Source organism: Lacerta agilis, chromosome 3 (genome assembly GCF_009819535.1).
Source record: "Lacerta agilis isolate rLacAgi1 chromosome 3, rLacAgi1.pri, whole genome shotgun sequence".
NCBI classification, from domain to species: domain Eukaryota; kingdom Metazoa; phylum Chordata; class Lepidosauria; order Squamata; family Lacertidae; genus Lacerta; species Lacerta agilis.
In genome coordinates, this window is record NC_046314.1 from 88,325,506 (window position 1) to 88,341,221 (window position 15,716).

Consider the following 15,716-nt stretch of genomic DNA (forward strand, 5'->3'; position numbering starts at 1 on the left):
CCAACCAACCCTAACTTACAGGGTCGTTGAGACTCCCGGCTTAAGGGAGGGGCGAAGGACCACACACACATACAAACACACCCCAATCTCTTTCTATCGCTCCCGACCCTCATTAAAATTCTCCTTAGGGAAATGCTACAAAGCGTTTCCAACGTAATACTGTATTGGTAAATAAAGGGGCAGCAGCCATCTTTCCTAGTACAATGCTGTCACCCTCAGAATGTCCTCCAGAGTTTATTTCATTTTCCTCCCGGGAGCTCAAGGTATAAACATGCCCTATTTTATCCATGCAACAACCCTGCAAGATGGCTGAGGCGCAGTGTCTGGCTATGGTTCACGCAGAGGGCTTCATGGCTTGGGGGGGGGGGAATTGAGCCCAGTTCCCAGTCCAGCACGCTAATAGCTACCCCACACTGTCTCAGGGAGACTGACTCCTAGGTAAAAAAGTATCATATTGCAGCCTTAGTGGTTTGGGCTGTGTGTACCGTGTCATGTGATCGATTACGCTGGGCGGGGCTTACCTGTCCCCCATATTTTATTCAATTTTACATCCCTGGTGCTGCCCCACTATTCTGAATAGAGTACTGCAGTCAGGGGTGCCAACTTGAATAAAATATTGGGGGACCCAGGTAAGCCCCGCCCCGCATAATCGATCACATGACATGGTGCACACACACTATTTGAATAGCAATGCCCATCAATTTTATTGGGACCGGCCACTTCAAATATTTCTTTCTGGGCAGAGAAAACCCCTTGACCCTAGGAGTTGGCTCCCATGACAGAAATAATTGACCCAAACTGGACAGGTATACATATAGAAGACACCTGTAGAAGAAGTTGCAGTCATGGACCTTCCTGCCTTCACAACAACCATGTCAAGTAGTCCAATGCCATTTTGCAATGGGGAACAGAGAGGCATGGCCTGGGTCAGATAGAGAAACCTTGGGGTGCACTTTCGACTACGACCCAAAACCAGGTTAGTCAGGAGTTAATCCCAGGAAGTTCAACAGACTTTGCTTCTCTGTTTAGCTAGCTGGAGAAGCTCGCCTTTGGAGACTAGGATGCTAGGCGCGCTTACCTGGGAGGAAGGAAGCCCCTACGGACTTGCCTGCAATGAACCCCTTTGGGCTGCAAAAAAGACACACCTGGGTGCAAAGACTGCAGAGAGGAGGAAAGGCCCTCGTTCATTGATTGTATGCACAGCATCCACTTAAAGCGCCCCCCCCTGCCCCAATCCTGGCACTCGGAGCTCTCGGAGGGGTCACCTGCCACTTTATCGGCGTCCGCTGAAAAACATAGGCGTCTCCTGCCTTTCTGCTGCGGGAGGGAGCCTCTCCCAGGACACACCGGGATCCAATTTGGGCTAATCCGGTTCAGCTGGACTTAATTTGGGCCAATCCGGTTCAGCCCTTTATATTCTCCAGGGAGGACACCTACAGACTCAACCGGTCCTCGGTTTGCGAAGAGGTTGCTGCTGGGGCGTCTCTAGGTTGCTGAGTACACCGCGAGGATACGCAGTAAGTGTTGATTATTTTTTTTCTCCCCGTGCTCTGCAATGGAAATGCAATAGTTGCCGCCGTTAACATTCTGTTTGTCTGCTGAATTGTTTTGCTTTTGTTTCTAAAGGAATTAATTCCTCTAATCTCCAGCCCAGTCAAACTGATGCGATAGGCCTAAGGAATGTCAGTTTTTCTTGGGGAAAACTAATTGAAATGAATGGGGATAGATGATTTAGCTTTACTGGTAGTTGCAAAGGGTCTACTATTGGAATGCAACATGCGTGTTTTCCCCAAGAACACTGTGGCTTTTGACCAAAAGTTGGAGTCGACAGGAGTTAGCTGTTGGGTTGGTATGGAAAGAGAGTGATTGACTTCTTCTGCTCTAGTGTTACGTCTTGAGCTTGGATCCCAGAACAATAGGCAGGTAGGATTCTAGAATGCAGTAACTTGATTGGCCCGTAGGAGCCGTCCAATCCGGCTCCAGGAGGGAAGTTTGAATCAGCCTATCAGGCTGACCGTTGGTGTCAATAAACTAGTATATATAACCTGGGGTTTGGGAGGGGCACGACGGACTCCTACTGGATGATTGACTGTTTTTACTATGAGTTGAAATAAACACAAGGAAACCGATGGCTCTACACTGAGTTTGTTTAATCTAGTGTACAGCCCGTCACTCTTTAAATTCCCACTTTTCCCCATGGGCTCAGTGGCGGTGCCAAGGGGGTGAGAGTAGTGGGGTGGGGAGAAATTGGGAGCTGTCAGAGACTGTGGAATTCGTTGGGGTATTTTGGTTCATTAAGTCTGTTGTAAGTGTGTAAGAAGGGAGTGGGGGTATCTTAGGGAAAGTGTTGTGGGGGGTGTATCGTTGTCTGGTTGACTCCCTCATTCACACGTGTATGCAGAAGGCAGTGAGTGAGTGTGAGAGCAGGAGGTGAGGATGAGGCATTGGCATTCCAGGTTTCACTCCTGTGAGAAAAGAGGCGTGGGTTGGGGGCAAAATATAGACCCTATATTGGCATAATGAACCCTGGACTGAGGATCTGTTGGTGGAGGAAGGGGTCCCAGGAATGAATGAGGACTGAGGGCATGGATGAAAATGCAAGAACACCTTGAGGCAATCCAGAAACCTGTGGTTTGATCTCCCAGTCAGCAGCAACTTAGTACATGTTTTTGTAAGTTTGAGCTAGTCTAGTACAACATAGGAAGATCCACAGAGAAACAGGTATATTGAGAATCTCACAGCTATTTTTAGCTTCTATGAAATCATGGACAAATCTTTACTTCCTATCTTCTTTGGCATCTATAATCAATACATAGTGACTGGAAGCCATATCCGATTCTTTTCCTTAATAATTTGTTTTCCTCTTAGGTGAACATGGAATCTCATATTCTCCTGGAATGTGCATTTAAAGGAGCACCAATTTATTTCTTCAGCAAATGCTGCTCTTCAGATGCTTCATTCCTGCTCTGCAAACTCTACTCCTTCAACTGAAGCCCAGAAGGCTGGAGACTGAGGTCTTGTGCATCTCCCAAGGCAGAGGGAGAATGAATTGCACCTCCATTCACCAGAACTGCACCCTCTGGAATCTCCACCAGCTGCACTAGTCTCCCTTGAAAGAAGTTCTCCAGGACCATCTGTGATTATAGGAGGCACTCTGCTTCTGAATATCACTAATAGGTCTGGCTGGGACAGCCATCTCTACTCACCCTTGGACAGCCATAATCTCTTTGAATACTTCCTCCAGGACATCCAGTGGGACGTAGACACTGGACCCCTCTGATTCCTGCCACTCTGGCCCAATGGGCTGTAGTGGCTCTGACTTGCCCAGAGTTGCCAGGGGCAAGCTGGGTTAGCAAGGTTGCCTTACTCTCTCTGCCTTGAGGACCAGCAGAACTGGAGGGGACTGTGTGAGGTGGATGGAGGAGGTGCTAGACTCTCCTCTAAGCAAAGGTGGACATGCTCTTCCAGCATGGGAAAGATACACAGCCGTTCCTAACTTCAGTGTCGTCAAAGGAATGGCAAACAGGAGTAATGTATTCTTAACCAGATATGTTGGGGTCCGGCTGGTGAGACTGGCTGACAATGTGCTTTTGTGGTGCTCTGCTCTGGGGACCTCCCTGAAGGTCATCTCTAAAACATCCGGCTGGAAGGGGCTGAAGGCTGTCCTCTTCCTCAGGTCAGATTATCCTGATCCACAGCAGTGCAGAATCCCTTGTTGTGGGATCCCTTGAGCTGCAGAAGTGTTGACTTTCCTCCCTCCCTTGACATGAAGGCCAGCCTCCTGTCTTGAGGACTAGATACTTGTCCGAGCTAGTGGAACCCTGTGAAGTGGAGGGAAGAGAAGCAATGTAGAGGTGGAGAGGATCCTCTGGAACTGGGAAGATGTGTGAATCCATTTCTTGCTCCTGCTGTCTAATGAAGTTCGATAGACCCCTGGAGCCTAGTTGGAAAAAAATAATTTATCTGTTGGTAGTACCAGTTGAATTAGATAAGTGGGTGGGCAACTGAATATTTACAGTTGAATTAAGATGGCAAATAAGTGGAAAATTCACAAGGTATGCAAATATGGGTGGGTAATGGAATAGTACACAGAACTTGCATGTTCACTTAGTGAGAAGAGAGAGAGGCTGATACACATTTAAAAGGGTTGTACTTGAAAGTGGATTCCTTGGAATCTCTGTACTGCACCTTCATTTTTCTGAACAACCAGGGTGCGTCTTTTGTGTGATGTGTTACTCTGAGATCAGGGACTGCCTCAAAGTTTGTTTTTAATGGCGCTAGCTTGCTAAAAGGAGGTAGGACACTTTGTATGATGCTCTGGGTCCTTGGAAAGGAAGGTGAGGAGAACAATGTAATTGACAAACAAGGTTCTTTAGACCTTCTGGGATTGAGGAATGAGCCTCCCCTTAAAAGTTCAGCCTTCCCTCCCTGTGTGCAAGATGAGGTGCTTTCTCCTCATGACCTTGTATGTTAAGCTGCAAGCAAATAACTGCCCCAGAGCACCCACCAGCTTTGTGACTGCATGGACCACATTGAGTAGTCACTTGTGACATTGCCTTTCCTCTCTCTCAGCAAAAACATCAGTCTTTGGGTAGCCTAAAAATAACTTAATTTTGATTTGAGATTTGGGGGCTTGACAGGCTCCATACTGGGATCTGGTGGGATGGTGGCAGGTTGTAGCTTTGAACAGGTACATTGGTTGAAGGCTGGAGCTTGGAAGCAGATTAGATGGTGATAGGATAGTGTTTGAAGCCAGATGTGGATGCAGACTGGAACTTGGATGAGTGTGGGATGGCAATGGGCTGGTACTTGAACCCAGGTGCGCTAGTAGCTGGCTAAAATAGGAAGCAGAGCAGTGGGTGTAAATAAGGGCCTGGAGGTGGACACCTCTTCTGGAGGACAATTTTCATGATTTGCCCTTTGTGCCTTTGCCCAGCAGGACCAGAACCAGAGCTGTTAGGGATGAAAGGAGGATGAAAGAGATTTCTCAGGAGACAGATGAGTTGATCAGGCACTCCCATTTCTTTAAGAACTTGCCATAATTTGCTGTGGCCGACACAGTCAAAGGCTTTTGCGTAGTCAATGAAGTAGAAGTAGATGTTTTTCTGGAACTCTCTAGCTTTCTCCATAATCCAGCGCATGTTTGCAATTTGGTCTCTGGTCCCTCTGCCCCTTCGAAATCCAGCTTCCACTTATGGGAGTTCTTGGTCCACTTACTGCTTAAGCCTGCCTTGTAGAATTTTAAGCATAACCTTGCTAGCGTGTGAAATGAGCGCAATTGTGTGGTAGTTGGAGCATTCTTTGGGATTGGGATGTAGACTGATCTTCTCCTATCCTCTGGCCACTGCTGAGTTTTCCAAATTTGCTGGCATATTGAGTGTAGCACCTTAACAGCACCATCTTTTAAAATTTTAAATAGATCAGCTGGATATCATCACTTCCACTGGCCTTGTTATTAGCAGTGCTTTCTAAGGCCCATTTGACTTCACTCTCCAGGATGTCTGGCTCAAGGTCAGCAGCCACACTGCCTGGGGTATACGAGACCTCCATATCTTTCTGGCATAATTCCTTTGTGTATTCTTGCCACCTCTTCATGATATCTTCTTCTTCTATTAGGTCCTTTCCACTTTTGTCCTTTATTATGGTAATCTTTGTACGAAATGTTCCTTTCATATCTCCAATTTTCTTGAGCAAATCTGTTTTTCCCCATTCTGTTGTTGTCCTCTATTTCTTTGCATTGCTCGTTTAAGAAGGCCCTCTTATCTCTCCTTGCTTTTTTTTGGAAATCTGCATTCAATTTCCTGTATCTTTCACTATCGCCCTCGCATTTTGCTTGGCTTCTCTCTCCCGCTATTTGTAAGGCCTCATTGGACAGCCACTTTGCTTTCTTCCATTTTGTTTCTTGCTTGCTTGCATTTTGTTTCTTGCATTTCCTTTTCAGGCTGTCTTTAGATGTCCTCTAAAAGCGGTGTACAGTAGTTCTTTATCACCGTGACATCTGGTGGGAGAGCGGGATGGAACAAGACCCCTATGCATCCGAGGGAGGTGGTGGGCCCAGCGGAGCCTCGTTGGAGGGATCTCCAGGAGACATCTGCCAAGCCTGTGCCCTCTTTGCCTTCGTGAAAAGAAAAAAAAAACACCTGCCCTGAAATTCACTTTTGGAAAAATACCCCCCCCCAACCAAAAGCAAACCCAAGCAAGGAAAAGACCTCAAAGGTGGGCCCTTCAAGGGATTTCCCCCTCCTTGTTCCTGAGGAGCATGCAAAGAAATGCTGCCCTGCAAACTTCCCTCTGCAACCTCCATGTCCTTGGAGGAAATCCTCTCTTATTCTGCATATCTGCTTCTCCTGGGGTAGTTTTTTTCCGACTGCATGGACCAGTTCTGACATTGCTAACCCCCTCACACAACAAAAACACTAGTCCTCCGGAAGGCTAAAAATAATGAAATTTATTTGATCTGGGGTTTGAAGGGCTGTCAAGCTCCTTGCTAGGAACTGCTGAGTTGGTGGCAGGCTGAATCTTGGAGGCACTGGAAGTGGAGCCAGGCTGAAGCTTGGAGGTTGAATATGTATTCGCAGGTGAAGTGGTAGGCCACAGCTTGGAGGAAGGGGAGGCAATGGTAGGCCGACATTTTGAACGTGAGCGGCAGGTGTAAAGACGGCTCTGGAAGACATATTATGGAGAGCAGTTCTCATGATTCTGGTTGCAGAACCAGAGCTGTTAGGAATGAGAGGAGGAGCGTGGGCACAGGTGTTCTCAAGAAAGCAGGGATGGCAGACTGGAGTCTCCCACCCCTCCATGTTAATGGACTCGGGATTCCCACCAGGACTGGCCAGATGTGTGGGAATGTTGTGGATAGTAGGAGAGGATATATTGTATTGATTCAATATTATCCTTCCTCACTAAATGCTAGTGAGGTAGTAGCAGAGCACGTTCCCTTGCATATTGCTGGAAGCAAGTTGATGGATTCGTTAGAATAATAGAAGTTGAGCAATCCAGTCTGGCTTGTTCCTGGCAAATTTCCCCATTAGTTTCCTCTTAAAACAATGATACGATGGTCGTCTTTTAAAAGTAATGGTAAAGTTGATATTGTTCAAATGTCAGGCTTTATCTTGTAGTTGCAGTTTCAGAGAAAAGAAGCCTCAAACTTTCTACCTTGTGGCTTCCATCCTCTGTAAAGGATGAGCCATGTGCTGCTGGCTAAGAGCATGATCAACAAAAGGCAGCATGTGGTGGAAAGATCAGAACTGGGCAGAACAAAATATGATTTAGGTCTAAATTGCTGTGGCTGTAGATCCTTAGTGCCAAACGTGTTACGTAAAAAATTATATAAATCTACACTAGTATGAAAGGCATTGTAATGAGGCTTAGGAACAAATCCAAGGCGTAATTGTAAGACTTGCTTTTCCTCTGTTAAAGTGTGTGAAGAATTGATAGTAGCCCGGCTTCGGTTGCAGCTCGAACTTGGTTTCTAGTACATCCAGCTGGAATTCGGTGAATGCTGTCCTAGTCCTCTGGTCCGACGAGCCAAGTCGGTTGCATGTCGGGATCTCTGTAGAGGAGAAAAGCTTTCCCTCTGTTGTTAAAGCATGTGAAGAATTGTTTACTATTAATTTGTGTGGGAATGTTCAGGGAGGCAGGGGAGAATATATAGTTTAATTATATCCTTCCCAACTTGTGTTAACAAGTTCTACAGTTTAGCAGAGTAACACCCCCCTTTTTAAACTCACACAGCGGATAACGTTTTGCCAGACTTGTTTAAGTCTCTAAAATAAGTTTCCTGGTAATTCCTTTTATTCCCTCCTTAAAAAAATAGACACGACACAGTCTTGTATAAAAGTTTACTCACACATTCTGTTCACAACTGGATCCCAGAAGGCAGACTTAAGTTACATTCCAGGTATATATATATATATAGTATCCCATAAGGAGATTGTTCCTTTGTCTTCCCTTGGCTGGAAGCATCTCTACCCGAGGTCCTCCCCTCTCGCCTTTCTTGCTGGCAGAATCGGGGTCCTCCCCCCCTGACCATCTCTGCCCCCGCAACTCACTTGGATGTGATCATCGGGGATGTCAGTGAGGCAGGCCAGCAACATCTTCTGCTAGTAGCTGGGATTCGGTTGCACGCCGAACTTTGTTTCTGGAATGTCCAGCTAGAAGTCGGTGAACTTAATCCTCATCCTCCAGTCCGACGAGCCAAGTCGGTTGCATTTCGGGATCTCTGTACAGGAGAAAAGTGGGGCATTAAGCAGGTTCCACTTTCCCTAACTTGCCCCCCCCAAATCTGGCACCACTCTTGGCCTCAAAGGTGAGATACTTACTGGAGCAGGAGGAAGGGAAGGGAAGAGGAGCAGGTGTCTCCTGGGAAGAGAGGTGGAGGTCATTCTCAAAGGTGTGGAAAGCTATCTCCTGCTCCTCGAATCCTCATCCTTCAGTCCAACGAGCCAAATCGGTTGCATGGCGGGATCTCTGCAGAGCAGAAAAACGGCGTGTTAAGTAAGCAGGTTGTTTTCCCTACGTTGCCCCCCCCCCCAATCTAACGCCGCTCTTGGCCTCGAAGGTGAGATACTTACCGGAGCCGGAGGAAGAGGAGGGAAGAAAAGCAGGTGGCTCCTCCGAAGCGACGGGAAGGTCCTTCTGGAAGGCGCGAAAAGCCATCTCCTGCTCCTCTGATCAGGTTGTGGGGATAGAATGGGGTGTAGAAGGTACAGGGGGCCCTTTTATAGGCACTGAATGATCTCCCAGCTCAGTCATTGGTGTGTGTGTCCCGCCCCCCCCCCCCAGAAAAAGGAGCAGAGCCAGTCAAGAAGCCTGCATGGCATGCGTACACACATACACCTTGGCCGCCTGAAGGTTAGGTGGCTCTGTTCAATAATTTTTGTTTTTCCTCCTCTCACTTTGAGCGTATTTTGTGTATATTTTGGTTTTAATTGTGATGCTTCTATGCATCTGTCAGTATGCCGCCTTGAGATCTATTGTATGTTAGCAGGCATTGAAATGAAATCAGATAAATAAAGATGTAAATGAATAAATATTTCTGAGTTTGGTGACTTTTGTGGGAATGTTCAGGGAGGCAGGAGAGGATATATTGTTTAATAATATCATTCCTAACTTGCACTAGCAAGTTCTATAACTTAGCAGTTTTAAACATTCCCCTTTTTAATTGCACAGCAGTTAGCTTGCTGCAGGCTTGTTTAACCTCTAAATATAAGATTCCTAGTAATCCTTATATCCCTCTTAAAACGAATGGAGTCAGAGAGAGGAAAGAGGAAGTGTGATTCCTGCCTTGCCCTTTGGTTACCTGGGCAGGTAAGGTCACACCCACCTCTAATCACATGCAGAGGAAGTTTGTCCCAGCCCAGGATGAAACAGGAATTGCCAAACACCCCTCATATTGTTCCACTCTAGGAATCTTGTACTTGGTTGCTATGTGTTTCACATCCCATAACTTTGGGGATGGAGAAATGGGAGAGTTTCTAACACTTACTGCTAAGGATGTGATCCTGTTCACAAGCTTCCCCCATGGGCAGTGCTGGTGTCAGGCTATTTTGTGCCCTAGGCAAAGGAACAACTTGTGCACGTGCCACACACTAAAAATTGCTAACTTGAGTTTTTTAAAATGGGTGTCTTGACAGGAAACCAAAGATCACTACAGCCAACCACAAATGAACAATCACACCCTACACCATCCCCGAAATTAACCCACCCATTGGACCAGAATGTGGGCTAAACCTCCCTTTAAATCTGTATCAGCGAAAGGAAAGAACTCACTTTGAAGCTCACTTACAAATGGTACCTAACACCACGGAAAATTAGTGCTAATACACCCAGGAAACTCACAAAAATGCTGGAGAGGATGCACCTCCATAGGCACATACCTCCACGTGTGGTGGGAATGTCCCAAAATGTATCTCTTGGACACCAATCATATAAGAAATATGCAAAATAACTAAGCATTATTAGACATCACCCTGGAACTGGCCCCATTAAACATCTTCCAAGATAATGCCCACTCATATCATGAAGGGCCCATAACCCAAACTACTCTCAGAAGCCAGAAGCATCATAGGCAAACACAGGAGAGACCTGTCAGGAGTAAGCATAGACCAATGGTATCAAATAGTATGGGAAAACAGCCTTATTAGTACAACTAGCCAATAAACTGAAATTGACACGGGGACAAAGAGAAGAAGATGCCTTCACCCCTGTATGGCTCCGCTTTATCATATACACAGACAAACAAGAAAACAACAAGAATCCGCCAACACCTAGTACAACTAGCCAATAAACTGAAATTGACACAGGGACAAACAGAAAAAGATCTCTTCACCCCTGTATGGCTCCCCTTTATCACACACACAGCCAACAAGAAAACAACAGAATCTGCCCATACTTTACGGATCAATCTGTAACCTGATCCAAAAACACTCTCACACAAAAACAAATCTCACTACAGTCAACCAAAGACAACCAACCACAGCCTAGTCCACCCTCAACCTCTCTCCAAGGAAAGACAACAAGCGAATAGTAAGAGAACCCACAAAAGTGGCACCGACTCAAAGTCCCACACATACACTAAGAAGAATAGAAACATTGGTGATCGGATAATTGCTCACTGGGCTGTTTACAAAACAGAAAACACAAAAATACATAGCATAGTAACAAAAAACAATTTACCCCAGCTCGTTACTACGTTACACATTTTTGTATTCTCAACCACTTTTGTGGTCCTTGAATAAAGGGTGGCATAGAAATTCAATAAAGTGCAAATTCTGCTGGTAATTTTTATGTCAATAAATGGGCTTGCTTTAATAATGTTTACTACCTGTTCATTTTTGTTTCTTTTTTTGTCAGGGTCATTGAGAGCTATGGAATACAGACTGAAGTAGCTTCCTTCAGTTCAAGCGGAGGGCAGGGCGGCAGATGGTGGTGGCAAGGCATGGTGGCTTCTTGGCACATCATTGGTACAACACAGCAACAGGGGATACAATAGCTATAGGTCATCTCCAGCCCCCTTCTCCCCGCTGTTGCCGCCATTGCAGCAGTGGGAGGAACTGGAAGTCTGGGGGCACTTTGGAGGTGACAGTAGACCCAACCTTTGCCCAGTGCCTTCATTGTGGGAAGGACCTGAGCGGAGGAAAGGTTTCTGCACAGGGCAGGCAGCAGCAAGCAGCAGCAGCCTCTCTCCCGGCGGTAAGTCAGGAAGGCAAGGAAGAGCGAGAGGTTTCTCCCCCCTCCCGTCCCGTTCACAAGCTTCTCCGGAACCAGCCCAAAACCAAAGTTTGTCATAAAACACACAAGGAGTATCACAATATACAGGGGCTTAATGGAGAAGGGGAAAAGCTTGAGTTCAAAAAAGGGGGGAAAGCTGGACCAGGGGTGGTGGTGAATGACTCCATATGTGGAAATATTTCTATAAAATGTTGGCAATATCAGAAGAATAGGACACATACATAACCAGCCTCCTGCTTCAAGGGAGGAAAGGTAAGATATAAAAGTACCAATTTTAAAGCAACATTTCAGAATCTTGTTATGGGTCATTGAGTTGCCTTAGGCTATTGCATTTCTGCCATAAATTCCCATCTCTCTCTCTCCCCCCCCCCCAATTCTATTTTATTCACTTGTATGCTGCTTTGAGACCCTGAAAGGAAGGTCAGGTAAACAATGGCAGGCAACAAAAAGCCAAGGTGTCTTAGACCCCACACCCAGCCCCTGGGATGATTATTGAGCCTCCCCTTAACACGGGGGTCTGCAACCTGCGGCTCCGGAGCCGCATTGCGGCTCTTTTGCACCTTTGCTGCGGCTCCGGGCAGGGCCGGTGCGTTTAGCGCCCAAATGTAGGGGGCGCTGCGCCGCGCTGCTGGCCCGCCTGCGCCCACCCACTTCTCTACCTTGCTGGCGACCTGTGCTGCTCATGCGTGCCTCGTTTCATGCCAGCGCAGGCGCAGCAGCAGACCGCAGCAGCTTCCCTCCTTGGTGCCTGTCCTGGCGCTTGTGTTTGGCTGCTGCTGGGTGGAGCTGCTGGCTGCTGCGATTCGACGAGGCGCGACGACTCAACGAGGTAAGGAGGCAGCTGCGGGCTGGGCCAGGGGCAGCGGGCGAGGGGGAAGCCCTCTTTTAAAAAAGTGGAAGGGCCCGGCTCCAGGGCACGTGGCAGTCTGGGAAGGAAAAGGAAGCCCACTGTTCAGCTAAGGACGGCCCAACGGGCTGATATAGGCGCGGGAAAAAGCTCGGGACGACCGGTCCCGGGCTCTGTTTCGGGGGCGCGCAGGAGACTTCCCTTAAGCAGCGTGGCGAAAGGGGCCCGAGCATGGGCGTACCGATGGGGGGGGCAGGGGGGGCAGCGCCCCCCTAGAAGCCCCCTGCCCCCCCCCTAGAAGCGGGAGTCCCATGGACTGAAAGAAGGATTTTATCCATTTGAACGAATGTTTTCCCGCGCCTGCAGGGGGGACGTGATCAGCCCCCTGCTTCAGCCCCTCTCAGCTGCCTTGCCCAGCCCCTCTGCTGGCCAATAGTGATTGGGGCAGTGTGCATGCTGTGTGCTTTTGCATAAGTTTGCTAAACTTTTAGGGTTGTATTTGTGCTGTTCATGGGGCGTAAGTATTCTGGGGGGTGGATTTCCCCTTCTAGATTTGCCCCTGCAGCGTCAGGCGTTCAGACGGTTCCTTTAATACAGTGCTTGTTGTTTGGCGGGGGGGGAGCGTTTCGTGATATTTTGCCATTTTGCCTTCATTACCTGCTCTTCATTACCTGTCTAAATTGTGCTATGAGCTTCTGGGTTTTATATTTTTGTGGGCCGCAATGGTTTTGCGGCTCCCAGTTTTTTTTTCCCTCTTCGGAAACGGGTCCAAGTGGCTCTTTTTGTCTTAAAGGTTGCAGACCCCTGCCTTAACAGTTCCTCCCACCCCCCTTGAGTGCAAGATGAGGTGCTTCCTCCTCATGACCCTGCCGTGGGATGTAATCCATTGGAGCAGTCAAGTAAAACATTGTTTCCCTAGAGTGGACACACAGATAGGGGGATGTTACTCCAGCCAAGGTAGTTTCCTGTTCCACCTGGTCTGGAGCATCCTCCCCCTGCATGTGACCTTGCAGATCCTACCAGGGGGCCAGTCATGCAGCCATCTTTCTATTTTGCCACTCTCTTCCATTTTTGCCAGTGCTTCTGATGCTGGCTGCTGGTTCTGGGGTCCACCCATACAAGGATGTAAGATGCACTACAGTGTAGTGTAGTTAACTACAAGCATGCCCATTGGATTGTTTGACTAGAGAGATTCAAATGAATCAGCAACTGTTGTGTAAAGGGGAATGAGCTCTGCTATATAACTCACTTGTGTGAGAGGGGAAGGATAATATTGAATCAATATATCCTCTCCTACTATCCACAACATTCCCACACCTGCATGGTTAAAGTGGAGATGACAACAAATAACTGCCCCAAGGACACCCACAAGATTTCTGACTGCATTTGGCCACTTCTGACATTGCTCCCCCCCTCATGCAACAAAAACAGAGTCTTATGTTAGGCTAAAAATGACAAAATTTATTTTGATATAGCATTTGGGGGGGACTGACTCCATGCTTGGAACTGGTGAGATGGCTGCAGGCCAAAGCTTGGAGGCTGGACCTGGTGAGGTGGCTGCAGGCCAAAGCTTGGAGGCTGGACCTGGTGAGGTGGCTGCAGGCCAAAGCTTGGAGGCTGGACCTGGTGAGGTGGCTGCAGGCCAAAGCTTGGAGGCTGGACCTGGTGAGGTGGCTGCAGGCCAAAGCTTGGAGGCTGGACCTGGTGAAGTGGCTGCAGGCCAAAGCTTGGAGGCTGGACCTGGTGAGTGGCTGCAGGCCAAAGCTTGGAGGCTGGACCTGGTGAGGTGGCTGCAGGCCAAAGCTTGGAGGCTGGACCTGGTGAAGTGGCTGCAGGCCAAAGCTTGGAGGCTGGACCTGGTGAAGTGGCTGCAGGCCAAAGCTTGGAGGCTGCCGGGTGAGGTGGCTGCAGGCCAAAGCTTGGAGGCTGGACCTGGTGAAGTGGCTGCAGGCCAAAGCTTGGAGTCTGACAATATCTTGGCAGGTGACACGGCAGACTGCAGCTTTGAGGAATGGAAGGCACTGGCATGCCAACATTTGGAACCTGAGCAACAGGTGTGAAGCCGGCCTGGAGGACACATTTTCTGGAGGGCAATTTTCACGATTTGCCCTCCGTGCCTTTGCCCGCCGGTTCCGGAACCAGAGCTGTGAGGAATAAGAAGAGGAGCATGACCACAGGTGTTCTCAAGAAACCAAGGATGGTAGACTTGAGCCTCTCCCCCTGCCACCATCTCTTTATGTTATTGGTCTTGGATTCCCACCAGAAAGGGCCAGATCATGGGGGATCCAGTCAAGTTCCACACACTGAATTTGATCATGATAATATCCCTGGACCTTTTATCCTTTTCCCCATGTTCCCTCCTAAACCTGCCCAATTCCCCATGCGAAGAAAAAAAAAACCTGCCTTGAAATTCATCAGTCCCCCCCCCCACCGAAGCGAGGAAAAGACCTCGAAGGTGGCTCCGTGAGGGGGTCTCGTCAGGCCCCACAGAAAGGGGCCCTGCAGCCTTCCCGCCGCCATCTCCATGTCCTTAGAGGAGAAGCAGAGGCCTCCCTCCCGCCATATTTGCTTCTCCCTGGGCGGTTCCCCCGCTCCCCTCGAACAAAATGCCACGAGGAGCCTCATTCATTCCCCATAAGGAGGACGCTGGTCTCCAGCCCGGAAGAGGACGCGACCCCCGAGACCCAGCCGGGAGGGAGCGGGAAGGACACGCGGGGCCACGCCAGCCCTGGGAGGGAGCCTTCTTGCGAGGGAGGCGGGCCGATCGCGGAAGGAGCGAGCGCCACGAGGAAGTGAGAAGGCGAGGCCGGGGGAGAGAGGAGCATCGCCTCCCCTGGAAGCTCTCCAGCCCTGCTCGCCTCGGCCAAGGAAGGTCCCCGGCGGAGTTTCCCTTGCCCGTCGAGCACAGGCAGGCCCAAACGGGGGGGGGGGGTCACATGGGCCTCCGATTCCAGAGGGGGCCTCCGCAGCATATTCACAATCGCTCACCATTATATCAATGTTAATACTTAAATAATCCTTTTCCCTATGTATTTTTAAAAAGCACTATTGTATATCTATATTTTCCATTTTGTCTTTATATGCAGATAGGATTCAAGCCTTGAAACATTTTTTTTTAAAAAGGGCCACATTATCTACCTGGCCCGGGCCTCTGCCTGGCTCTGCAAGGACCTGAGCACAGGCGACGGGCGTCCCGAGAAAGGCGCCCAGGCTCGAGGGTTGGCAAGACAAGAGGCAGACCTGGAAGGGAGCTCCCGGTCGATTCTCCTCCTGGGCCCCCCAGTCTCTACCCGAGGTCCTCCCCTCTCGCCTTTCTTTCCGGCAGAATCGGGTCCTTTCTTGTCGGCAGAATCGGGTCCTCCCCCCCAAACCATCTCTCCCCCCGCAACGCACCTGGATGCGATCCTCAGGGATGTCAGTGAGGCATGCCAGCAACATCCTCTGGTAGTAGGTGGGGTTCGGTTGTACACCGAACCTTGTTTCCAGGACGTCCAGCTGGAAATCGGTGAACTTGAATCTCGTCCTCCGGTCCGACGAGCCAAACCGGTTGCATGGCGGGATCTCTGCAGAGGAGAAAAGCGGCGTGCATATAAGCAGGTTGCTTTCCCTAAGTTGCCCCCCCCCCCAATCTAACGCC

At 48.9% G+C, this 15,716-nt stretch overlaps 1 protein-coding gene across 1 annotated transcript in view; it reads right to left on the minus strand.

The window, feature by feature from the left end:
* The window catches only part of LOC117044645 (extensin-like), a 47,366-nt gene that overhangs the window by 10,662 nt on the left and 20,988 nt on the right, over positions 1–15,716 (minus strand). The window contains exon 4 of the mRNA XM_033145453.1: positions 13,858–13,935. Coding sequence (XP_033001344.1) covers positions 13,858–13,935 — 78 coding nt within the window. The remainder of the gene's footprint in view (positions 1–13,857; positions 13,936–15,716) is intronic.